At 40.8% G+C, this 26,030-nt stretch overlaps 1 protein-coding gene across 2 annotated transcripts; it reads left to right on the top strand.

Moving 5' to 3' along the window:
* The first annotated feature begins 3,797 nt into the window (after positions 1–3,797).
* LOC149315909 (putative ATP-dependent RNA helicase DDX20) lies at positions 3,798–16,410 on the top strand. Of its 2 annotated transcripts, XM_089514409.1 has the most exons (11): positions 3,798–4,030; positions 6,590–6,684; positions 8,429–8,597; positions 8,894–9,008; positions 10,732–10,874; positions 11,367–11,505; positions 12,395–12,457; positions 12,863–12,941; positions 13,940–14,045; positions 14,129–14,230; positions 15,238–16,410. In XM_089514409.1, exons 1-11 carry the CDS (start codon positions 3,841–3,843, stop codon positions 16,338–16,340), a joined length of 2,304 nt encoding a protein of 767 aa, XP_089370535.1. In that variant the 5' UTR covers positions 3,798–3,840; the 3' UTR covers positions 16,341–16,410. The 2 variants fall into 2 exon arrangements, with proteins under 2 accessions (XP_089370535.1, XP_089370536.1); XM_089514410.1 differs by lacking the exons at positions 3,798–4,030; positions 6,590–6,684 and adding an exon at positions 6,715–6,823.
* Positions 16,411–26,030: the final 9,620 nt, after the last annotated feature.

The raw sequence follows: 26,030 nt of genomic DNA, 5'->3' as shown, positions 1-26,030 counted from the left end.
CCTCACACCATTTTCAAAAAATAGAATGGATAACCCTTTGTTTAAGCATCAGAAGAAGGACATGATGTAGGCATCGTAAACATAATACAAAAGGTTAAACATTTTAATTAAATGTATGTTTCTCTTCAATAAAAAGGGAAACAAAGAATAAATAATAGTCCATGCTATCTTTATTTTACTACATAATCTAACACCTAGATAAAAAAGAAGAAATGTCCATACATATTGATCAAGTTACACAAGTCAATGCAATAGCCTGATTCAAACATAACCATGAAGTCTCCATGATGAGATTAGAAGATTTTGCTTTGATTTTTAAACCGCCTAGAAAACTCTGGAAAGCTTCAACCTTGCTCAACCTTTGTACCCTGGAAGAACCCTTGGAATATTTTTTTGAGGTTTCAGGGAACATGTGCAAAAAATTAGTGTGCATGCATACTAAAAACCACATATATGTGTTTTTTTCCTCCGGTCACAATCTTTCACAGAATTCCTAGCAACTTCTTGTGGAACCCTGGTTTAAATTATGGTTTGAAAACAAGTCAGGATTATAAATCACAATTTGTTGCACAATGCTAATATTTACAGAGATGCATTCATGTAGTACTAAAATGAGGGTAAATGGACATGAAGTGAAAACAAGTACTGTACACTGGATAATCAAAATTCTGGTCAAGAAAGAAAGTTCAAGGGCAGGATTACTGAACATAAAGAAAACAAAAATAACGACCACAGAGGATACACATAAATTCAACCTAGATAATGAAGAAATCAGAATAGTTAAAGTCTTCCTGTACCTTGAGTTGCCTTGAATCCCTGTACCAGGAGGAAGGAGGGACATAAATAAATAAAACAATACTTGGATCAAACATTAAACAGAATGGAGTCTGAAATCAAGATTTTTAAAAAACAAAACTAGCAATGGGAAGGGCAGCCATAAAAGAACTAGACAAGATCCTAAAGTGCAAAGATATACAACTGAGCATTAAAGTTAGAATCATCCAAGCCATTATATCCCCCATCACCATGTATGACACAATGACGAAAACCGACAGAAAGAAAATTGACTTATTTGAAATGTGGCGCTGGAGAAGAGTGCCTAGGATATCATAGTGCAGACTGTGCAGATTGCCCCTGAAGGGATGGCCTGCAGATGCCTCTATCTTTCTCAGATCAGGGCTGTGGCAACCGCATGCTGCAGCCCCAATCAGGCCTTTCCAGGGCACAAAGAGGAACTGCAAAAAGCAGGTACTTTTTGCGCCCTGAAAAGGGTGTGATAGCTGCGGCAGCGCGGCTATAAGTATAAGTACATTGCGTTGTGTAAACATAGCCCCAGAGGAGCGCCAAGATGCTGCGCACCGTGTGGAGCAGTGCATGGCATCACACCGCCATGGAGGTGAAGGTGGGGCATGTATCATATGGATGCCACACCTGGACTTCACCCTGAGGCTGGCCTTAATGGCCGGTCTGCACAGCCCCATAGACAGCCAAAAAGACAAACAAATGGGTCCTTGAACAAGTCAAGTCTGAACTTTCCCTGGAAGCCAAAAATGATGAAACTGAGGCTGTTTTACCTTGGTCACATCATGAAAAGGCCTCATTCACCAGGAAAGACAGTTATGTAAAGGAAGGTGGAGGGCAGCAGAAAGGGAGGAAGGCCACCTGCCAGATGGATAGACTCAATCATGGAGGTCATAGGCCTGAATCTACAGGACCTAAGCAAAGCAGTGGAGGATAGGGGATCTCAAAGATGTCTCATCCACAATGTTGCCATGAGTCGAAACCAACTTGAAGGCAGTTAACAACAATAAAGAAACATAGTGCTTGTTTTTTGATCTACTGTACTCAAATTATTGCAATATTCACAAGGCCCATTTCCAAAAGTTTGATCAGCATACCTGATTTTGTTTGTGTGTTCATGTGTGCTTGGTCATCTTGTTACTGTTTCTCCTTAACAGAAATTACATCAGCCCACAAAGTGGGATTATTTTTTATGAGTAACTATTTTTATTTATACAATATATGTATCGCACACATAAATACAAGTTGAGTATCCCTTATCCAAAATGCTTGGAACCAGATTTTTGAATATTTTGCACATACATCACGAGATCTTGGAGAGGTTTCTTATACACTTTATACACATACTCTGAAGGGCATTTTATACAATACTTTAAGTTATTTTGTGCATGAAACAACATTTGTGTACACTGAACTTGTGGTGTCATGCTGGCATTCAAAACATTTTGGATTTTGGAAATTTTTTTGGCTTCCCAAAAAAGGATAAAGGATAATCAACCTTTTTTCAGATAAAGGATAAAATACACATCTTATATGTAAGCTGCACCCTCTTCTGGTGAGAAACAGAATTTCCAACAGATATTTAAAATAAATTTGTGTGAATTGAAGGCATCAACCAGTAACTCTGCTTAAACCCATAATATGCTTTTTTCATAAGAGTTTATCAGACAAGGGAAATTGGAAGGATCATCCAATGGCAATCCTAATGCAATCATGGAGTTTAATGTTATTGCGCGATAGACTACCACGTGCAATTTTGGGCAATGGGAAGTCAGTCCGAACACAATCATGCGGGAGAGGTGATCACACGCAATTTTGGGCAATGGCATGCTATTTTCGGGCAATGGGAAGTCAGTTCAAACGCAATTTGAATTCACGTGAATTCACTGAACTAGCGAATTCACATGAATGCGTTCTGGCCCCACTTTCTTTTCATTCGAAATTAAGAGAAATTCCTCCTGTGTGATAAACTCCTATATAGAGAGGATTTATGAATGTAGGATTTAACTGGAAAGCACTGTTCACCAAATTCAACTTATCCTTTTCTTACCCATATGCTGAACTTTTTAAAAAAACACCAAACCTTCCTTATAACAAGAATTTGTTGTTTCGCATTTTTAAAAGGGTAAACACTTTTTGGGCACCTGTTCTCCAGCTAGAATACAACATAATAAAAAGGGTCAGCTTCAACATAAATATAGGAGCCCAGTCCTACAGAGACCTATCTGCACATAGGCATTTATTTTCATGGTATGCATAGAGAATATTGATGATGATGATGATGATGATGATGATGATGATAGGGAATTCTGGGAACTAGCTTTATGAGACATTTTGCCTTCTCTGTCAGAGATAGCTCTGGTGCCACAATGAACTACAATTCCCAGGATTCCCTAGCAATGAGCCAGGGCAGTTGCAGTGGTCTCAAACTGAATTATTTCTGCAGTGTGTGTTTTGGACTTGGGTTACACATCCTGCAAGTGTCTTGCTTACTCCTTTTGGGTCCCTGTCTTGGGAGGAGGAAAGCAGGATAGAAATAATAATAATAATAATAATAATAATAATAATAATAGGGAATTCTGGGAACTGTAGTTTTGTGAGAGAGTCAGACTTCTCTGTCAGAGAGAACTACAGTAAACTACAATTCCCAAGATTCCCTAGCACTGAGCCAGGGCAGTTGAAGCGGTCTCAAACAGGATTATTATTTCTGCAGTGTGTATTTTGGACTTGTGTCACAGATATTTGGACTTATGTTTCTCCTTACTACTTCCAGCAATGACTTTCTCTATCTCTAACAACTTCAAAAGCAATGAACTACGCCTCAGTCCCCCCCCGCGAACCTCCCCGATGGTTTCGCCCGCTTTTTCCCCTCCTCGTCCAATCATATCCATTCGTTCACTCTCCCCGCCCCCTTTTAGCTCCTCCTCCTCACCCTCTAACGGTCTTCTTTTCTTTTCAGGCGCGCGCTCTCTCCGGTGCTGCTGCTCTCGCTCTCGTTTCTCTTCTCGCGAGAGTTGCTGCGGAGGCGCTCTTTCTAAAATGGCGGCTGGCGGGACTTCTCCGCCTGGCAGCTGGCTTCGCACCCGGGATGTCCACATGCGCGAAGGGCCCGAAGACTTCAGCTCCCTCCTGCTGTCCGGCCCGGTGCTGGAAGGCCTGAAGGCGGCTGGCTTCCTTCGTCCTTCTCCCGTGCAGCTCAAAGCCATCCCTCTGGGGCGGTGCGGTTTAGGTGAGGCCAGGAGGGGAGGCTTAGGTCCAAAACACGCTGCAGAAATAACCCACTTTGAGACCGCCTTAACTGCCCCGGCTGAGTGCTAGGGAATGCTGGGAACTGTAGTCTTGTGAGATGTTGAGCCTTCTCTGCCAGAGAGAGCTCTGGTGCCACAATAAACTACACTTCCCAGGATTCCCTAGCACTGAGCCAGGGCAGTTTAAAGCGGTCTCAAACTGGATTATTTCCTCAGTGTGTTTTGGACCTCCGTGTCAACGTGTGATCGTTTGCAGTGGTCCCCAAACTGTGCCCTTTAAGAGGTTTTGGACTTCTTCTCCCAGAAGCCTCAGCCATGTTGGACAATAGTCTGGGATTCTGGGAGCTGAAGTCCAAAATCCCATAAAGAGCACAGTTTGGGGACCACTGGATTACAAAGAAATAGATATGAAACCCACTGAGTCACACTCTCTCAGGGGAAGGTCATAGCAAACCTCATGATAGGTTCGTTTTAGGGTTGGCATAAGTCGGGAATGACATGAAGACACACAACAACAATAAAAAACTAGAGTACGTTGTGGTGCACCTTCAAGTCATTGCCGACTTATGATAACCGTAATGCAAACCTATGATGGTGTTATCTTGCGATAAATTGTTCAGAGGAGGCTTTTCATTGCCTTCCTTTGAGGCTGAGAGAGTGTGTCTTGCCCAAGGTCACTCAGTAGGGAACTGAACCCTGGTCTCCAGAGTCCATCTCTCAAACCACTACACCACACTGGTTCCTAGGGTCACTATATTCATAGAACACAGGGTTGGAAGAGACCGCAAGGGCCATCCAGCCCAACTGCCATGCAGGAACTCTCAATCAAAGCATCCCTCACAGATGGCCATCCAGCCTCTGTTTAAAGACCTCCAAGGAAGGAGACTCCACCACTCTCTGAGGGAGTGTGTTCCACTATAGAACAGCCCTTACTGTCAGGAAGTTCTTCCTCATGTTGAGATGGAATCTCTTTTCCTTCAGCTTGCATCCATTGTTCCAGGTTCTACTCTCTGGAGCAGCAGAAAACAAGCTTGCTCCCTCCTCAATATGACATCCCTTCAAATATTTAAAGAGGGCTATCACATCACCTCTAAACCTTCTTTTTTCCAGGCTAAACATGCCCAGCTCCCTAAGTCGTTCCTCATAGGGCATGGTTTCCAGACCCTTCACCATTTTAGTCGCTCTCCTTTGGACACGCTCCAGTTTCTCAATGTCCTTTTTGAATTGTGGTGCCCAGAACTGGACACAGTATTCCAGGTGTGGCCTGACCAAGGCAGAATAGAGTGGCACTATTACTTCCCTTGATCTAGACACTATATTTCTATTGATGCAGCCTAAAATTGCATTGGTCTTTTTAGCTGCTGCATCACACTGTTGACTCATGTTCAACTTGTGGTCTACTAGGACTCCTAGATCCCTTTCACACGTAGTCTCTCACTATAAGTTGGAAACTACTTGAGGGCACACAACAACAAGACATGCTGGTCTTCAAGGGGATGGAGTGTAGTGGAGCTGGAGGGCATGAGTATTTTGGATGCTGTTGCCAAAATCATGATTAACCAAGTGCTGTGTTTTCTTCAATATTTTAAGCCAGGGATGAGTAACTGGGGTCCTCTAGATATTTTTTGGACTATAACACCCATAATCCTGCATAGAAGGGGGTTGGATTGGATGGCCTAATCTTTTCCAATTCTGTAATAATCTGTGTCTGTCTTTGGTTTATAATGGCTGAAACTTATGAGAGTTGTGGGTCAAAAATAGCTGTGACACATTGTAGTTGTGGCATTCTGAACCTTTTGGATTTGATGTCGTCCTTCCCCGCCGCTTTCTATCATTCCGCATATATATTCACAACCTTGTGCAGATTTGGAATAGCACTGCATGTTTCTGATGAAGTGGACGCTAGACCATGAAAGCTTGTGCTGTTGTGTGACTTCAAGTCATTTCTGACTTACGTCTGGAGGAAGACAATGACAAACCATCTCTTGAGTATTCCTTGCCTAAGAAAACCCTGTGAAGTTCATGGTGACTTGGAGGTGCAGACACACACACACTCCAGAGTCCTAGTTAGATGACCAAACCATTCTCATGAAAGCTTGTCCCATGATGGCTTGAGTCCAATTCTCAAACCACTATTACTCTTATGAAAGCTTGGCCCATAATAAATTTGTTATGATTCAAGAAGGTTAGGTGTTTTTGTTATAGAAGAGCAGTCTGGCTGCTTCTCTGAAAACAAATTTTGAGGTGAGTACTGAGTCTACATGGAATTGTTGCTAGGTTCACTGTGTGATATAAAAAAAACTGTAGTCAGCCCTGTGGTTTTACCGTGCCCTTTGCAAAAGATAGTGGGTAATGATGTTTAATCTTCTAGGAATAATTGTTCACCAGGGCAGGTATTGTAACTGAGGAACCACTAATAAGCTTTTAAGGACTTCTTTGAAAATTCTTTGAAAGTGCCATTCCTTATTCACGCAAGTTCTGGCTTACTTGTGATGTACACTTGTCTGCTTTTTGATGTGTGTCCTTTCTTTATATTTCAGATCTTATTGTGCAAGCAAAATCTGGTACTGGTAAAACCTGTGTCTTCTCTACTATTGCACTAGATTCTCTTATCCTGGAAAGTCCAGTTACACAGGTGCACTTTATATCCATCTGTAAAGTTTGGGAAAAGACTACAAGTGTTGTGAACAGTTAAAAGCAGGATTCCAAATACACATAACTGATGTTCCTGCCTGTCTATCTGCACATATGGATCTGTGGCCCAGTACACACAGGTAGGAAGCAGCATGGTGACACCGATTCTAGGGTTCTGGAGCGAGCAGCAACTGCACGCTCAGGAACCCTAGAATGTGCCGCCGCTGCTATCATGCCGGCCTCCCGTCCACACAGGGGCCGGCATGATGACGTACGCAACGCACAGTGTCCGCACGTCACACAGTGGAAGCAGCGTCATAGGGCTGCATTCCAGCCCTTATGACGCTGCAAGGAAGAAGCTGCTCTAGGCAGCTTCTTGCTGGCTGTGTATTGTTCCCTCACAGTTTGGCAGCTCTGGGAAAGATACGCAGAAAAAAGGGTCGTATGTGCAGCCACTGTGTCAATTATCAGTGTCTTGTTTATGGCTTCGATGAAAGAAACTACAGTAGAGTCCCAATTATCCGACCTTTGATTATCCGGCATTCTGGATTATCCAATGTTCCATGTTTCTTCATGAGCGCCTCAATGTGCACGCTCATGAAGAAGCATGGAACGTCGGATAATAATAATAATAATAATAATAATAATAGGATTTATTTATATACCACCCAATCACTGGGAATCCAAGTGGTTTACAACAGAGGGGATAATAGACGGTTCCCTGCCCGCAGGCTTACAATCTAAAAGACACGACACAAAAGGAGAAGGGAATGGTGAGGAGGTGAGGGGATCAGGTCCAGCATTCTTCTCTCGGAGGCCTGGACCAAGGCAGATGGACTGGAGGGAGGGCTCATCTTCTTCCAGGCAGGCCTGTTGGAGCTAGCCTGCCTCTCTCTCCCTCAAGATGGTGGCTGAAGGGAGGGCTTTTCTTCTTCCAGGCAGGTCTAGTGGAGCTAGCCTGCCTCTCTCTCCCTCAAGATGGTGGCTGAAGGGAGGGCTTGTCTTCTTCCAGGCAGGTCTGTTGGCGTGGCTTCATTTTCCTTAGCCAGAAGGAAGTGTGTGCACTCTCTGCAGGCTGAAGAAAACCAAGCTGGGAAGGGGAGGACTGCAAGTCCTCCCCGCGGGCTGAAGAAATCCAAGCCACAGAGAAGTCTGGGCCCAGTACTCCCCTTCCCGGCTTGGTTCTACTCAGCCTGCGGGGAGTGCAAACACTCCCCGCGGGCTGAGGAAATCAAGCCACGGAGGAGAGGGTAGGGCCAAGTCCTCCCCTTCCCAGCTTGGTTCTCCTGAGCCTGTGGGGAGTGCATGCACTCCCCGCGGGCTGAAGAAATCCAAGCCACGGAGTAGAGGGCTGGGCCCAGTCCTCCCCTTCCCGGCTTGGTTCTCCTCAGCCTGTGGGGAGTGCATGCACTTCCTGCGGGCTGAAGAAATCCAAGCCGCGGAGTAGAGGGCTGGGCCCAGTCAACCCCTTCCCAGCTTGGTTCTCCTCAGCCTGTGGGGAGTCCTCACACTCCCTGTGGGCTGAGGAAATCCAAGCCACCAAGGAGGGAAGGGGGAAGGTAGGAGGGGAAGGGAGGTGAGGGAGTTTTGTCCCCCAGTGGTGGTGCCCTAGACGCTTTTCCAGTAGTTCTCTAAAATTTTGTGGGGTGGAGCACTGTAGCAGTGGGGGACTCTACAGGAAACTGAATAGACTGCCCTTTGTTTGCTTTTGCTCTGTTTTATTCAGAGTTTGACCTTTGTTTCAGATTTTAGTTTTGGCTCCTACCCGAGAGATTGCTGTACAGATACATGCAGTTATTACAACTATTGGGATCAAAATGGAAGGCTTGGACTGTCATGTTTTCATTGGAGGCACACCTTTAAACCAAGATAAAATAAGGCTGAAAAAATGCCATATAGCAGTTGGCACGCCTGGTAAGAAAATATGGCATTGGAGATATTTCAATCTTTTTTTTATCATGTGCTACAAAAACTGTTGGTAGATCATGTCCTTACAATTGTGTTAGAGAGCAGAATTTGTTATCTTGTTATCCTGAGAAATTATATAAAATATGTAAAAAAAAAAAAAAAAAGGTAATCGGGCATTTTTATAGATCAATATCTGAAATTATTTTGAAGAGAATTTATTTAATTTAGTGTGTTATATACATTTGCATAATACAGTTGTTTCCATAAATTCATGAGATATTAAAGAGACTTCTCATTGGCAGGTCGTATAAAGCAACTCATAGAGCTGGACTACCTGAATACAGCCAGCATCCGCCTCTTCATTCTTGACGAAGCTGACAAGCTTCTGGAAGAAGGCAGTTTCCAGGAGCAAATCAAGTAGGAATAATTAGAGAAAAAAATTATCACTCGCAAAAAAGCTCTGTTGGTGTTGTGTGCGTTTAAATAGTTTCCAACTTATGGCAAGCTTTGCTGTTGTGCATGGAGCATAACAGTTACCATAATGCCAAGCTGAATTATTTCTGCAATTCATATTGAACCATTATCTTGACATAGTAGAATGTCACAGGATTCCTTCCTATCCTCTGTTCATCTAAATTTATTAAGGTTCTGAGACAGATCAGGTTGATGATAGTGTGATGACATTCAGCCATAACTCTGAAACACATTTATTCTAGGGAGGAGAAACACATTTGAATAGGTGTCTGCATTTATTTATGGGGTGGCTGAGGGTGAAGCAAGTTGAAAGCTGGGCCTCAAAAGGCAGATTCTAGATAGTTTGTACAACTAGTCTTGTAGAGGTTTGCATTATCCAGATGTACAGCATGGGAGACTTCTGGAGTTAGTGCTATTGGAGGTAACCAGTAGCAACAGTGGGCTGGAGAGTTTTGTACAAGCTCCAACTTGAAGCAGTCAGGCTTAATAATAATAATAATTTGTTTTATTTATATACCGCTATTCCAAAGATCATAGCGGTGAACAGTAAGTAAGCTAATTAGCAAGTAAGCTAATTTGCCCCCAACAGTCTGGGTACTCATTTTAGCGACCTCGGAAGGATGCAAGCCTGAGTTGAGCTTGGGCCCTTTTGCTGGTCTTGAACTCGCAACCTTGTGGTTTTGAGTGAATGGCTGCAATACAGGCATTTAACCACTGTGCCACCAGGGCTCCATGGTAGCCTGGTGACCTCCAAATTAAACTGCTGCAGTGCACTTTAGATGAGGCTGCTGTGAAAGACAGTTCAGAAAGTACAGCTGATACAAGAACTAGAATTACAGACCCACCCAGATGCTAGTGCAGCATAACTACAATCTTGTTTTGGTTGTGCTGTCTATGAGTGTATTTCCAGACCCAATTCAAAATTTTATTCTTAGCCTGCTTTTAAGAGGTTTAAAGTTATCTACCTTCAGCTATAGAAACTTGATCAAATACAAAAATCTATATGGGGGGTACATGCTGTGGTCCAGTTCAAGTTCCCACTTTGACAAGGTCAGTGAGGTTAGCATGCACTGAAACAGGGCTTTCTTGCTGGTGGGCACTAATCTTTGAAACACAATCCTAAAGATGCACACTTTGTCATTTGTATTCTAGCATTAGGAAGGACTTAATCCTTCCTCTTTGAGGCTGGCCTTGATTGGTACCATAGATTACGTTGGTAGATCATCTTCACAGAGGCACGGGACAGACTGTCCAAAAAGGACGGTCTCCTGGCACCTAGCTTTGGTTCGTGGGGAAGCCACAGCCTCCAGACCGCAGGACTGCCCCATGGACCAAAAAGAACCTGCAAGAAGCGGGTTCTTCTTGCAACGCCATTATGACATTGCAGTGCGCCAATGGCGCACTCGCAACATCATAATGGTGCACTCACGATGTGCGGACACATGTGTGTCTAGAAGCACCGCCCCTCGCACGTAATGAGGGCGTCCTTTTGCGTCCGTCTGGACCAGGCCAGAGTTATTCTGGACATTTGTTCTGCTGTGATCATCAGTAAAATGTATCTTGTCTGTTACTACGTTTTGCATTTCCTTTGGAAAAATGCAACCTTAAACTGTGAAGTATAATATGGGTGAAAACATTTTTTCATTTTCTCTCCTTCTCTTTCTAGCTGGATTTATTCTTCTTTGCCAGCTAATAAGCAGATGCTGGCTGTTTCAGCCACATATCCTGAATCCTTGGCCAATACTTTGACTAGGTACATGAGAGATCCCACTTTTGTGAGGTTGAATCCCACTGACCCAAGTCTCATTGGTACGTATGGTGTGCTCTTTGTATCACTCTGGAGGTTTTAATGATAACTTGATGCAAAAGACATATACTTAGAAATAAATAATTTATTTTTAATATCGGTGTCCTTGCCCATAAAAATCAACTTCTTACTCCAGGTTATGTTCATTTCAGCAATATAATTTAGGATATGGGTCACTTTGTGTTGCAGATCAGAAATCCTTGTTAGACTACTGAAAATCACTTAGAGGTTCAGTAGATTCCTATCTGTCTTCTGCCCACTTCTGCTCAGCTCCAATACTTAACAGACGTATGCTCATTGTATCAGTAAATACATGTTTTGAATACATTACAGTCTGCTAAACCACTGCTCTGTACAGCAATGTTTCAGCCAGACATAGTTGGTGAAAACCGGTCTTCATTATAAAATATTTATCCTTGTCTCTAAGTGTTTTGTGGGGGGGGGGGGAGGGGGTTGTATTTATGTGTGATATGAGCTTATCCTGTCTTGGTTAGGATTGAAGCAGTACTTCAAAGTTGTGAATTCTCATCCATTGCCTCATAAGACTTTTGAGGAGAAGGCTGAACATTTACTGGAGCTATTCAGCAAGATTCCTTTCAACCAGGCCCTAGTCTTCTCGAATCTACATAGCCGGTATTTTACCTTTGTTTTTGAAATACATAATAAGATCATGGAATAATAAAAACAGTTATCTGGGGTTTCCTCTTGTTTCATGAAGCAAGGAGCGAGGAATTGTATATAATGTCATTGGGGCAACACATCTGTAGGGCTCTTAAGAGCAGTCACCTACTGTTTAGAATACATATATAAGGCTGAATGCATTTTAAATGATAGAACTATTTCTGAAATTTTAGTTTTGTTTTGAGTTAAATAGCCAAATCAAGAATCCATAATTGAACAAAATAAACAAGATAACTATCACATATAAAGCCCTAAATGGCTTGGGCCCAGAGTACTTGGAGGACCGCGTCTCCCCATACAATCCGCCCCGCACACTCAGGTCAGGTGGGAAAAATCTTTTGAGCGTTCCTAAGACAAGATTTGTACTAACGGCGCAAAGGGCATTCTCTGTGGCAGCCCCGCAATCTTGGAACGCTCTCCCTGAGGAGCTCCGCTTAGCCCTCTCCCTGGAGTCGTTTAAGAAGCACCTGAAGACTCATTTATTCCGTCAAGCCTTCCCTCACATGTCCTGACTGTTTTTCCCCTATGTATTGTGTGTTGTATGGTATTGGATTTTTAGATTGATTAGTAATTTTTAACTGATTTTATGAGGTTTTTAATGATGTATAGTTATGCTGGTTTATTTAGGGTGTTTCTTATTGTGAAGTTTGTTTTCTTTTAATCGGTACTGTATGCATTTGTATTGCTGTAAACTGCCGTGATCGTGGGAACGGCGGTATAGAAATAAAATCTTAATCAATCAATCAATATTCTTGTCAGGTGATTTTGGGTAGCTGGTGAAGGGGGACACCAGGGAATGTTGTGGCATTTATACTGATTTTGTCTGTCTTTCTCTCCAAAGTGCCCAACACCTTGCAGACTTGCTGACATCTAAAGGTTTTCCTGCTGAGTGTATTTCAGGCAAGTAGGCCTCTTGTGTTAACATCATAGCAGCTGATTCATGCTTATAAACGTGTATATAATTAGGGTAGCTTAATTTTAGGCTTGTATGTATTCACATTGGAATAAGTTTATTAATCTGAGCAAGATTTAACATCTGAGCAGGTGTGTGTAGAAATGCACTATTAATATCAGATGTTTTGAACAAAACAGCATTTGCGTTAAGGTATAGTTCTGCTGTTTCAAGTTGCATTCTACTCTCATGCCCTGCAGCTAAATTAGACATTCCTATGAAGTAGACACAAATTCTGTGGATTCAGTTTTGAATTTCATCAGTTTGAACAACAAACGAGTTATCCTAATGCTTCTGCTAGTAAGCTAGGTTGTCCTCCCACACACTCACTTTTTTCCATTTTCTTTCTTTAGGCAGTATGAATCAGAACCAGCGACTTGATGCCATGGCTAAACTAAAGCAGTTCCATTGCAGAGTCTTGATTTCAACTGATTTGGTTAGTTTTTTCTATTTCAACTTAAGGTATAGCTCATAAATACTGTATATACTCATGTATAAGTCTAGAATTTTTAGGAAAAAAAATTGCCCTCAAAAACCTGGATCGATTTATCCACAGGCCAATTTAAGTCCTGTACTTTAACTCTTATAAAAAAGGGAACAATCCCCTGGTGAAATGCAAGAGCATAATCTGCCCTAGAAGCACTGTTTCCTTTCTATTCTCTCATCCATCCAGACTTTAGTGTGAGTACAAACAGTTATGTCTGCTGGAATTTTTGTAAGTTCTTTGGAATTGCTTTCATTTGCTTCATCCTTTAGACCTTTTGTTACATGCCCCTAGGTTTTACCTTCAACTTATCCATGGGTCATATCAAAATCTATAATTTTGGCCCCCAAACCTGCCCTTGAGTTATACATGAGGTCAATTTATAGCCAAGTATATACGGTATATTTATTACAGAACTGAGTAGCAGTCACATGAAACTAGCAAGCACAGTCTTGCATCTGAAAAATGAGATAGGTATTTTCCTTCCATCATTAAGACTTGTTAAATTACCTGAATGAAGCTGCACTGTCTGTTTCCAGAATAAATTCAAACATCATTTTCACTGAAATTTGTGCAAGTATTATTCTAAGAGAAATTACAAAATAAAAATCTTAGCATTTGAGAATTCCGATTATTTGTAATATTTATAGAATGATTCAATTAAGAACTTGTGTGCTTTCTGTTTCATTGAAATTGCATAGCTTTTGGATTTTGCCCAGTGACTTTATAAAACTATTTAGCATAAATAATTAATGAATGCTATTTGTTGTACTAGTGTTATTTTGTAATGTTATGTGTATATTCTCTGCATTTTCACCTTGCCTGAATTCTCTGTGAAGCTTATAGCAGACCAGAGTAAGTGGGGGAATATCTGAATGGGTGGCCTATCTTACATGTTTGCATGCGTCCTGCTCATTACTGCTTTTGTCTTTCCCCTTTCTTTTCTCCAGACATCCCGTGGTATTGATGCTGAGAAGGTGAATTTAGTCATCAACTTAGATGTGCCTTTGGACTGGGAAACGTACATGCATCGGATTGGAAGAGCAGGACGCTTTGGTAAGCGCTGTTGTGGATTTGCTGTGCAGTGGCAGATGGTGGATTTACAACACTAACCCTGCTAATTTATTTCTCTGTAACAGGAACCTTAGGACTAGCAGTGACGTATTGCTGTCGTGGAGAAGAAGAAAACATGATGATGAAAATTGCACAGAAATGTAACCTCCAGCTTCTTCCTTTACCAGGTATGGTTTTTTTGTACATGTGAAATTTTAATGCTTGAATTTTGAGCATGGCCTCATGACTGGCATCCCAGAGTTATTAAAAGTAGGCCGAGGTCTTATACTTGCTTGCCTGGAAGTAAGTTGCAATAAAATCAGTGTGACTTGTTTCTGAGTAGGCATGCATAGGATGACACTGTTAATCATCTAGCCATGGTTCCATTCTGAATCCTGGTTAGGAAATAGATGAGTTGAAATAGTTTTGGAAGTTTGTCTTTGAGGTTTTAGATGTTAATATTTTAATGTTTATAAAATTAAATCTGTTGGTATTAACTTTAATAATGATATTACAGTATGATTAAGATAAGTAACCTTTCCAGCAAATAACACATTTTATTAAAAACACTTTCATTTTGGAAGTGCTTATGATGGAAGACATGGTCCTATTATTATTATTATTGTTATTATTATTATTATACTTTATTTGTATAGCACTGTAGATTTACAGTATTATAGCTGGAAGGCAGTTGGAAAGCAGTTCCCTTCAGCAGATAAAGGACAAGACAGGACAGGAAAGGCAGGAGTTTGTATTATCATTAGTTAACTTCCTGCTGTGACTTATTTTGCAGTATTGTGTAATGTCTTGATCTTCCCACCTGCTTTCTTATAAAAAAATTGACAAACACTTTTAACACAGTGGTAAAATTTATGTCTGACATATGCTTGTATTTAGTTCATATTTCATTTAAGCTGAATGTTTCCAGGTTCCAATTTTTGGTTTAAGAAATTCTTGGTTGTACTTAAAAATAATTATAGGATATGGAAGGATTAAATGTACATCAGGCCTGTTCTTTTCACTGGAAAATAGAATGCATGTTTAGATTATGAGTAGGCATAAATGTTAAAAGAGTTAAGCAATTAAAGTAACTGTAATTATGATTGGTTGGTGTCTTCTAGCTCATTTATGTCTTAATTACTTTGGGATGACATACTGTGTACTGTTTTTAACTGCTGGCATTTTTCTTTTGAAGAACCTGTACCCCCTGAGCTGATGGAACAGTTTGAAAGTTGGGATGTAGAAGTCACTGCTGTCCCATACCCCAATGCTTCACTGTGTGCATCTTCATTACCAACTAAAAAAGGAGAAGGGACAATGCAGCATAAAACAGTAAGCCCCAAAGCACAGGCTTCTCATGTTGCTTGTAAAAATGCTCCTGCAGCACCATCAAAACAGGTTCCCAAACAAAAGCAGCTGCTTAAAAGCAGAGTGGATCATAATGAGGTAGCACTAACTGGGAATCTGCAGTCTTCTCATAGAGTCTCACAGCAGAAACTCCAGATGGAACCTGATGTCCCAACTGCTGGGCAAGTTAGCAATCCGGTAGACAGGGAAACTTTACAAAACATGCTCCCTAAGATCCCTTGCTTATCATCTTTTAAGAATTATCAGTTTACCAATTCATGGAGCATGGCTGAGTTTGTTGAGGATTATGAATACTTCATTAAGGAAGGATTAGAAAGAGAAGTGGAGATCCTAAGAAGCTACACTGAGCCTGGAGAACAGCATAAGCACCCAAAACATGATACCTTTAATTCAACAGGAATGGAATCTAGCATAAAAGTTGCAACAACATCTGGGGAATGGACTGGAGAATCTGACAGTGACAGTAGCTCTTGCAGTTCTGGGTCATCTGCATATGGCCAGAAGGAACAATCCTATGTTAAAAGCTCTTCAAATACACTGCAGAGAGACAAAGTGCTTTCAACAAATCGGACTGTTCAGAGAAACACTCAGGAATTCAGTAGCCCTGAACCAGAGAAGTTCCAAGAAACACCTCTGATCCAGAAAAAGATGAAACAGAGTGTGAAACAAAGCAAAGAGAAGAGGCAGAGCCACTGTGCTCCCATCGTCAAGCCCGCCAAGAAAGACAGTTCAGAAAATGCACTCCATGACAAATGTTTGGAGAACCAGAGTTCTGAGGAATACTGGAGATCATATTATCGAGCATGGCGGGACTATTATGCAGAGGCATCTCGTTCATACTATCAAGTATACCGAAGACCAGTGAACATGCTGACTGCCTATCATGCCAATGCAGTGTATTTTGAAGAGTTGTTGAAGGGTGATGGATAATGGGAACGTGCTGAGATTGTTCCCTCACCTAAATATATTGATACCTTTGGTCACTTTTCTTTGATTCACACATTGCTTCATGTCATTTTTTCTTTCCATTTATATACTGTTTTGCATATTCTCCACAACGTGAAATGGTTTAGCGGTGTTGCTAAAAACAGTGTAAAAATGTTAGCATTTTTTTTCTTTCTGTAGAAAGAGTTTTTCGTAGTATTACAGCCAACCTGCTTTGCTGCCATTAGCTACATGATAAATACGTAACTCATGGCCTCTGTTTTACTTTTTTGGGGGGTATACAATTAGACAAAAACATTTTCTTAGTAAATACTGCATTCTCTTAGGGTCTAACAAACTCATTTCTAGACCTCAGATCTAGGACAGGCTGGCTGCTAAAATATATTGCCATTTCTTATCTCTTCCCTGTGATTTCAGATTAGTTAAATGTGTACTTCTAGAAGCTTCTGGGGGTTGATTTGTCTTCTCAATACATCTGTGTCTTTGGTCACAATTTTTCCCCAGTGATCCACCTTAATATCTCACATACTTAGAATTGGCTATCAGAGGTAGCAAAGTCCCATATTTTTCAGCCAGCATGATTAGGCAGGGGATTCTGTTCTGGAGAGGCTCAGTCTGAGCCCTTTCTGTAAGTACTTGAATCATAATCTGTTGTATGACAAAAAGATGACAAAGAATTTTTAGAATGAAAATAAGACATGTTTTCCTGAGTATGTTGTCTGGGTTTTTTTTTAATGAAGGACATTCTTAAATCCTTTTATTATTCCATAGATGGTGCTGTTTACATCCTGCCTGCATACAGTTCAGGACACAAGTCTGTATCTGAAAGGTGGTACTGGCCATTTCAGCTTTCCCTTTTTGTAAAGAACATAACTTTTTTTTGTTCTAACCTTTCCCCTTATTTTCAGTTTTATCTTCAAAGGAACTCAAAGATAGCAACTGATCTTAAGGTCATCTGGGGAATTTTGTAGCTGAGCATGCTAGTTCTCATATGTAGGTACTTATTACCTGAGAAACCATTATTCACATTTTCAAGCACTGATCAGATGCTGGCCTGCTTTTTTCATATGCAACACTATTACAGTGCTACTTGTAATCATAAAATTCTATGATTCTATGATTAAAAGTAGCACTGTAACAGTGTTACATATGAAAAAGCAGGCCAGCATCTGGTCAGTGCTTGAAAATGTGAATAATGATTTCTCAGATAATACTAAGCTGCCAATCTATGGCCTTCTACTTCCTGTTTATTATTCCAAGTATGGCGCTTCTTGAGTAACAGCTGTAGTTATTCCATCTGTTTAGAAGTGGCATAAATAAAAAGGCATATCTCAATTGATGCATGTTGCTAATTTAAATAAAATTTAATTAAAACTGTGTAACTAACACTTCCAGAGTTAGATTGGGTTGGCCATGTGATAGGATAGATTTTTAATTATATATATATATACATACACACACAAAAAAAGCTTATAAATCTATTATAATTAGACCATCCTCCAGAGGGTGCCAATATCAGGCTTGCCATGCATAAGGGAAAACTTTAATTAGAAATGAAATTACCTATTAACTCTGAGACTAATTGTCCTTCTTTGTTTCAGCTGCTCTATATCCTATCTCCAATCATGACATGATGGGGGACTGTGTAGGTAAATGCCTGAGTAATGGTGCACAGAGAGTTTTGTCTCTGTCTTGTTAATTCAGGCCCTGCACAGGTCGATAAGGATGTCAGAAGATTTGATTTCTCTTCCTTGCTTGTAACTAGGCTTGCAGTCAGTCTTACAGTTCTTTTCAGTTAACCTAATTCTTTGCAATGGGAGATGATAGTCACAGCTCTAGTGTGTGCAAACAAATTTTCTGGGTCCTACATCTGTCATTCATTTCACTCATCAATGTATATGAACAAACCTACACATGAATGGAGCATCTGTTTATATTTTGGTACCATGCCTATAGGACATTATGAGATCATAATTATTGAACCTACAACTATTGCTCTTCCCCAGTGTCCTACCAGAGCACACATCAGATACATTCTGGATGGTATAGGAGCACTCTGTAGGGGAAGAGGTGGTATATCAAGTAAATAGGTCCCAAGGAGATCAGAGCATCATACATTGACAACAAAATTAAGCCTGGCCCAGTAGCACTGAAAATAGAGAACCAGGTAAAACATAGTCCTGGTAACTGGCCAAGCTAAAACTGTGACCACCAGGTTCCACAGGATTCTTATTCCAAATAGTTTGGAGGCATTTCTTAGAACTATTTCTCTAACCCTTGGTCTTCCCACTTTCTCCAGTTTCTCTACAATTAAGTGTTTTTAACATACTTGGTAGCATGTTTTTTATGTTGTTACTTACAAATCACTTTAAACCACTGCTTTGTGAACAAGAAGAAAATAACATTTATTTACAGACAGAAAGTATCTCTTTTGGTAGGTAATTCTCAAAGATTGTTACAACGTGTGTACACTTGTCACAAATTGACTTTTCCAGTACACTCAGTGACTTCAATTACACTTCAAACTATGTTTTCTTTTTTTACACACACCTTCCACTAAAGCTTATTCATTAGGAGTGTAAATCCTATAAAAGTTTAGTTCTGTTCATAACTCACACTTCCACAGAATAAGGTGGATATGAGCCCCCCTTTATTGGCTCTCCGCTTCTCAAAGAACATAATACTTCAAATCAATTTCACAGGACTCCTTCTGTTCTTTTAAATCCTTCCTCCTTATATGGGAGATTTGTATATCCCATTAAAGCTAATCTCTCAGTTCTAACTGCACTCCTGGCAGTTCTATGACACACTCCTCTGTGTCATTGGACTTCCTTTGTCCTGTTAAACCTTTCCTCCTTACATAGGAGTCTGAATCCCATTAAGGATCATTGCTCCTCCACAAACTGCACTCCTGGCAGTTTCTGACATGCTCCTCTTAACAGCTCCTTTTTATAGCTGTGGATCAGGCAGGCCCCCACCTTTTTGCCAGCCTGTCTCCGACTGGCTGCTCTGAACATTCCAGTCTATCAGTGTGTTTCCGCAAAAGCATTTTGCATTTACTGCTGCTTCTGGACCAGCTTTAAAGGGCTGTCACAGGTAAGTTGTCAGATGTGTTTCTCCAGTGCCCCAGAGATCTGCACAACCACAAGTCGCTAATTATTTGATAGGTGGGCATCACAGTCCACTAGTGAGAGACTGCTCAAAATGCTGCTGTGAAACTGTTCATAGTAGTAATTCATAACACCTTTCTAGTATATTGCTAGAGCCCTGGGGAAAGAATGAGGAAGTTGTGTGAGTGCAAATTAATGTTTGAATTTGTTAACAGCCTTCAAGTCGACTGCAACTCATGGCAATGCTATGAATGAAAGACCTCCCAAGTTCCGCTGTCATCAAGTGCCATACTCCTATCTTATAGAGTCAGAACTTGATTGTGGCTGTCCATCTGGCATGTGGCCTTCCTCTTTTTCTGCTGCCCTCTATCTTGGCAAGCATGATTATATTTTTAGTGACTCATGTCTTCTCATGATATGCCTAAAGTATGATAGTATCAGTTTAGTCATCATGGCTTCTAGGGAGAGTTCAGGCTTGATCTGTTCTAGGACCCATTTATTGTCCATTTATTTTAGCAGTCCACAGTATTTGCTGAACTCTTTTCCATTACCACATCTCAGATGGGTTGTTTGTCTTCCTATCAGCTTTCTTCACAACCATACATAGAAGTGGAAAATATGATGACATGGGCAATCCTAACTTGAGTATTGAGTCATACATCTTTACATCTTAGGATCTTGTCTAGTTCCTTCATAGCTGCCCTTTCATGTTCTGGTCTGATTTCTTGTCTGCTGTCTCCATTCTGATTAATGACTGAGACAAGGTATGGAAAATCTTGAACTGTTTTGATGTCTTCATTGTCTTGCTGAAAGTTATATAAGTCATCTGTGGTAATTTTTGTTTTAATGTTCAGCTGTAAACTTGTCTTTGCACTTGCACCTATTTCACCACCTCAGACTTTGCTGAGATTCCCCTCTTCCCATGAGAGAAAAGAATCCTATACACACATGGGCACACACTCTTGAGCAAAGGTGTATATATAGAGAGAGCGGAAAAGACCCATTTCTGTTCTACTCATTATGTTGATTTCTTTCTGGTTCTTTGGATGCTCATGGGAAGCTGGGAGTCTGTACCTCCTTGTCCAGCCTATGCCCAAGCTTCCCGTTCAGGCTGAGAATGAAGTTGGCATTCAGGAGCATCTTTCACAGCTTTAGACTTTCCATTCGCCTCAGCCTGTCATCTGAGCATTCTTTTGGCTTGAGTCCAGTTGCATTGTTAACCCCAGTGCTACTGTACTTGTATTCTCTGCCTCAATCCCAATAATTCCTTGAGTGCATCCTTGCACTGTCACTTGTTTCTTGTTGGATTATCTCATCATAAGGTTTCTATGGTAAAAGTTTTCAAAAGATGGTTTACCACACCTCCCTTTGGCCAGTACTAACAAGCTTAACGATGCCACTGTTGTCATTTCCAAGAGATCCTCTGCCAGTGTCACCCTCTACTACTGCTGCTGTCCAGTAGTTGTTTCACTTATGTTACATTCCATTTAGTGCCAATGAGATGGTTGTTCATTTAATACTGCTTCTGCCAAGCAGCTGTTTCACTTATAATATTGTCAGAATGAAAGCAATGAGATGGTTGTTTGTCCACAGGTGCTTCTGCCCAATAATAATAATAATAATAATAATAATAATAATAATATGTTTTATTTTTATACTGCTTTTCCGAGGTGATCAAAGCGGTTCACAAAAATTAACACATCATAAAAACAACCTCACAAAAACTAATAAAAATCAACAACATGCAATAAAGACAAGCAAGATGGCGGTCGGGAGGAGGGCTTGACTTCTTAACAGGCAGAGGCCTATTGTTGCTGGCCTGCTTCTCTCCCCCTCAAGATGGTGGTCGGGAGGGGGGCTTGACTTCTTAGCAGTAGCTTGAATATCCTCAGAACATAATGAATATGGGAGCATGATAAGTAATTTTTAAAACTCATTAACACATTGCAAAGCCCCCCCCCCCCCCGGCAAGCAATTAAGTATTAATGTTATAATTTGCGTGCCTGCCTGCCTTCTTTTTGTAACATATTTGTTACTTGTACTTGCTTTGGGTTGAGAACCTTATGTTAAAGTAGGGGGGTGTTAGAATTAATAGAAGAATGATATAAATTTTGGAAATATCTCTTAATAATCCTCTTTTAAAAGTAATCAAAAGGGTTAGGCAAAGTTACTTTATTACTGTACAAAAATACTGATCCCATATATTACATTAGTCTTAATTATTAGTCTGAACAGTATGTCTTAATTATTTCTTAATAGCTGATTTCAGGTAATCATATCATTTATGAGCTGCTTCTTCCAAACACTACATAAGACATGCAGAGAAGCACGTTGGAAAGTAGACTGTTTCCTGAGTACTGGAAACATGGGCCAAATAATAAGGCCCTCACTTGGATCTGGCCAGCTTTGAGAGATTTCACAGACACTAGGAATGGATGTTGCTGCAAACAGGTTCTGGAATAGATCTCTTGTTCTGATCCAGCAAGGTCCTACTTTTTTAAAGAGGAGCTGTGCTCCCAGATAATGAACAAAGGAGCACTGCAATCAACAGTTTAATAACAAACATCCGATGTTTAAGTATTTTTTTAAAATCTTACAAGTTTGTATAGTCCAAGATGGAAGCAGAGAAATGCCATCTAGTGGGACATATGGTGTATAACAGGCAAAAGGAGTACATACAAATACTGTAATATTGTTGAATTACAGCCATTGACACTTCTGCAGCACAACTTGGAAAACTTACTTCTTTTGATGACAAACCCTTCCTCAGATCCTTCAGTCAGCATGGTGGCTGGCCATAATAGCTAGGTGATTCTGGAGTTGTGTATATGCCTGCCCTTTACTTCCAAAAAAGTCTTGGCAGTTTATCTTTTAACACTTCAATTTAGCTTCTTCCTTACTCTTAATATTGCTGATCATCTGTAATGGATCAAACTGCTGTAATCTGAGCTCCTATTCTTGACTATTGGTACCACTGAAGTCTAATCTCTATATGGAATTTGTAAATCCAAGATTTTTCAAAATTGTAAGAATATTGAGCCAATCATGGCAATAGTTTACAACATTACCTGAAGAGAATCATGGGCCCTAAATACGTTGAAATAGGTGTTAATGTTTGAACATCCAAAATGCAAAGTACTTGTAAAGGTGTTTTATATTGAATGGTGAATTTGAATTTTGCAGCACTTGATATGCATTTAGCTGCAGTCAACAGAAAAAGATGAGCACATGCTCCCAAAAGATGAAGAAGACAATACAGGCCCTCTCCTCAAGATGAGTCATTCTCTGGAGAAGTAGGAGGGTGTGGAGGAGGAATCACAAATCTCATGATATCTTGACTTGCCCATGTACTGGGTTGAAACTATGGAGATTATCACACTGCCCTTTTCCGTCCTTTCATCTCAAGCTTGGTGCAGGATGAAAACTTTTAAGCACGATTATTATTCTATGCATCCCATACTTGATTATGGTATCCTGTACCTGATCTGGACTTCTCCGGAACTTTTTAAAAGAAACGTACTTTCCTGTTCTTTGCAAAATATGGGAGAAGTCTGGATTGGGTATAGGATACCATGGTCAAGTATGGCATGCCTTTGACTGGGGAATGAAGGTGTGTGATTAAATCTGTGCTTAAAAGTTTTCATCCCATGCCAAGGTCAAGAGGGAAGGATGGAAAGGGGCTGTGCGATATTCTATGATAGTGGTGCATTTATCTATAATTCCCATTATCATCAATGGGAGGAAAACTGATGAAAGAACAACATGGGGAAAAAGGGGAAAGTCTGCCCTCCCTCCAGGCCCAAGAAAGATGGCAGGATTAAGGTTGTAGGAGACACTGCTTTAGATCTCACCTTATCCAGTTATGTGGGATTGCTCTGTAGGATGTGCAGTGCATATGAGTTAAGTGCCAGTCCGCTCTGACCAACCAATGACTAGCCCTAGTGTAGGGGGATAAGTCTCCAAAAGTGTCATTTTATAAAAAGCAAGGTCTCAAGGGAAGTGCCTGCCTATTTTCAATGACTTTTCTTTTGACCTCTCCAACTGTGTAGTGGCCATTTCTTTCAGAACATGGGGAATGAGATCACAATGGAGGGCGATTTCTCAGGTTCCTTTGTAACTGCTACTTGTTATCTCTTCAGCAATTAGGAAGAATTTGAATCATTCTGTACTTTTTCAAACTTAATTATACAAGTTTTAAAAATGTACTAGTAATAGTTTTAAGGCTTTTCTGCTCATCTGCTCTTTGAATAGGAAAAGGGGACATCCACATTCTATCAGCTGCCACCACAGCTGATAGAATGTGGATGCCCCCCTTTCCTATTAATTACCACCCACTAATTGTTTCCCAAAATTCAGTGACATAATGGGAAGTCATTGAGGAATTTACATCACTGTTTCACCACCCCTGACTTTGCAGAGACTTTTCGCTCCCAATAGAAAAGGGAATCCTATATGTGCTCAGGCATGCACACCAAGCAAAAGCACATGGAGAGGGAATGGAAAAGGCCCATTTCTGTTCAACCCTTGATGCTGTTGATGTTCAGGTTCTTCCTCATGGGAATTTGGACCTCCTTGTCCATCCTATGCCCAATCTCTCCATTCTGGCTGTAAATGAAACTGGCATTTAGGAGCATCATGGGGATCTGTTTAGGCCAGGAATTGGCAATGTGCAGCCCTTAGGCAACCCCTTAAGTGTGGCTCTTGGGATCCCCAGAAGACCTCTCCAGTCCCACCAAATATATATATATATATATATATATATATATATATATATATTTGAAAAGGGTGATGTGGTAATTTTTTGCTCCCAACCAGGCAAAAACTGCCTAACATTGCAGCATTTTCTTCCCTAATCTTGCAACCATCCCACAATAAGAAAAAGGGTGGGATCAACTGAATATTGGCCACAATGGTGGCCAGAAGTGATATAATGACACTGGGTGCACTGAAACTTGTTCATGAGGACTGCTGGATGGCCACAAGGAAGAAAAATAGCCCCTGCTCCTGTTCCTTTCCCCTAATTTAGGGGAAAACTTGGCTGGAGCCTCCACAACCACGATGGCACATTGGCTGATCTAGAGTGTGTGTTAAATAGGAAGTAGTAGATGCTGCTTTGGCCCAGCCAGACTCATCCATTCTATAGTGCCTGGGCATCTCTTACATGTAGTCCTGTTCCAAATTCTTTTGCAATTCTCAGTTTCAGTCCATGGCCAAGCCATCTTTTCCCCTCCCTTCACTTCTCTCTGGAGCTTGACAGCCTGCTCCAATCCCAGGGAACAGGGAAGTAGTAAGCAAACTGTGTTCTTAGCTCACTCATCCAAGTTGCCTTTTGTTTCTAAAGACTGTCTCAGCATGTTCTCCTCTCTTCTGCATCATTAGAAGGCACAATTGGAAATGAAAAGTTAAGTGTTCTTCCTCTCATTTTTTCAACGGCTATTGACCCAAAGTAAAAAATCCAGTTTAAAAGCACACTCCCACGAAGTCCTTTTCTTTTTCTTTTAAGCAATTACTCTTGTACAGATCAAATTTCAGCTTAGATTGTATTTTCTGTTCCCTAGTCATGAACTGTAAGCTAATTTCCAGTTGCAAACTGCAAGTGGCTTTCTTTTTGTTAGAAGCACAAAACACACTGTTTGAGTATTCACCTTTTGCTGCACTCACAGCCATTGTAATTTCCTCTCTCTATGTGGCCTTTAAGTCTCTTCTTGACTTGTGTTGATCCCATGAATTTTACAAAGTTAATGTGGAATCCTTTTATGTCAGGGATGCAGATTCTTTGAACTGTTTTGTGCCATTTGCTCCCTGTTTTCTCTGGACTGTTAGACACCCAGTATTCCAATATTAATAGTCACTGTCTGAGGAAAAAGGAGAAAAGAGCTTTTGGTCCCCCATGAAATATACTGTGGATGACTGATTCCTCTATTAGCTGAGCAAGATTCAAGCAGTTTGGGAGGTACTGCACAAGATAAGTTTAACACTCTGGAAGTGCTTATTGTTTCAGCTTTGTCATCAGGGGCCTAGGTGATGCTGGTGACACAAACCATTTTATGAGCTTAGATGGTACTCCAGTGATAGTATTCTCTGGCCTAGAATAGCCTAAGCATGATTAGCCATATTCTAATAATAAGCTTCTGGCTAGAATATTTGCATTCCATAAAGAGATGAAGACATCCCTGAAAATCCAATTGGTACAGCTGTTAAATTTGCAGACAGGGAGCTAATTTCAAAAGAGCTTTCCTACCTGCTGGTCTGTTTCTGAGTTAATTCAGTTCAATATGGCTTGGGACACAGGCCTTATTCATTATTATTATTATTATTATTATTATTATTATTATTATTACCAGAACAATGTGAATAACCTCACTCATGCATTCCAGGTTTGTTATTGACACCATGGAACTGCATCTTTCCGGAAACCGTATAAGTCTGCATGTCCGTGAGTTCACATGTCCCAGCACCTTTCCCTGGTCCCTGCACCAATCAGCACCCCTCAGCTGGACAGAAGGGGGGGGGGCTCAAGATTGCTTTTTCTCTCCCCCTTTTCCCTCTCTTTTTCCCTTTTTTC

This window comes from Sceloporus occidentalis, unplaced genomic scaffold (genome assembly GCF_023333645.1).
Source record: "Sceloporus occidentalis isolate IW3139 unplaced genomic scaffold, rSceOcc1.0.p SCAF_3, whole genome shotgun sequence".
In the NCBI taxonomy this organism is placed as follows: Eukaryota; Metazoa; Chordata; class Lepidosauria; order Squamata; family Phrynosomatidae; genus Sceloporus; species Sceloporus occidentalis.
The sequence above is the reverse complement of the archived record's forward strand: the minus strand, read 5'-3'. Positions and strand labels throughout refer to the sequence as shown.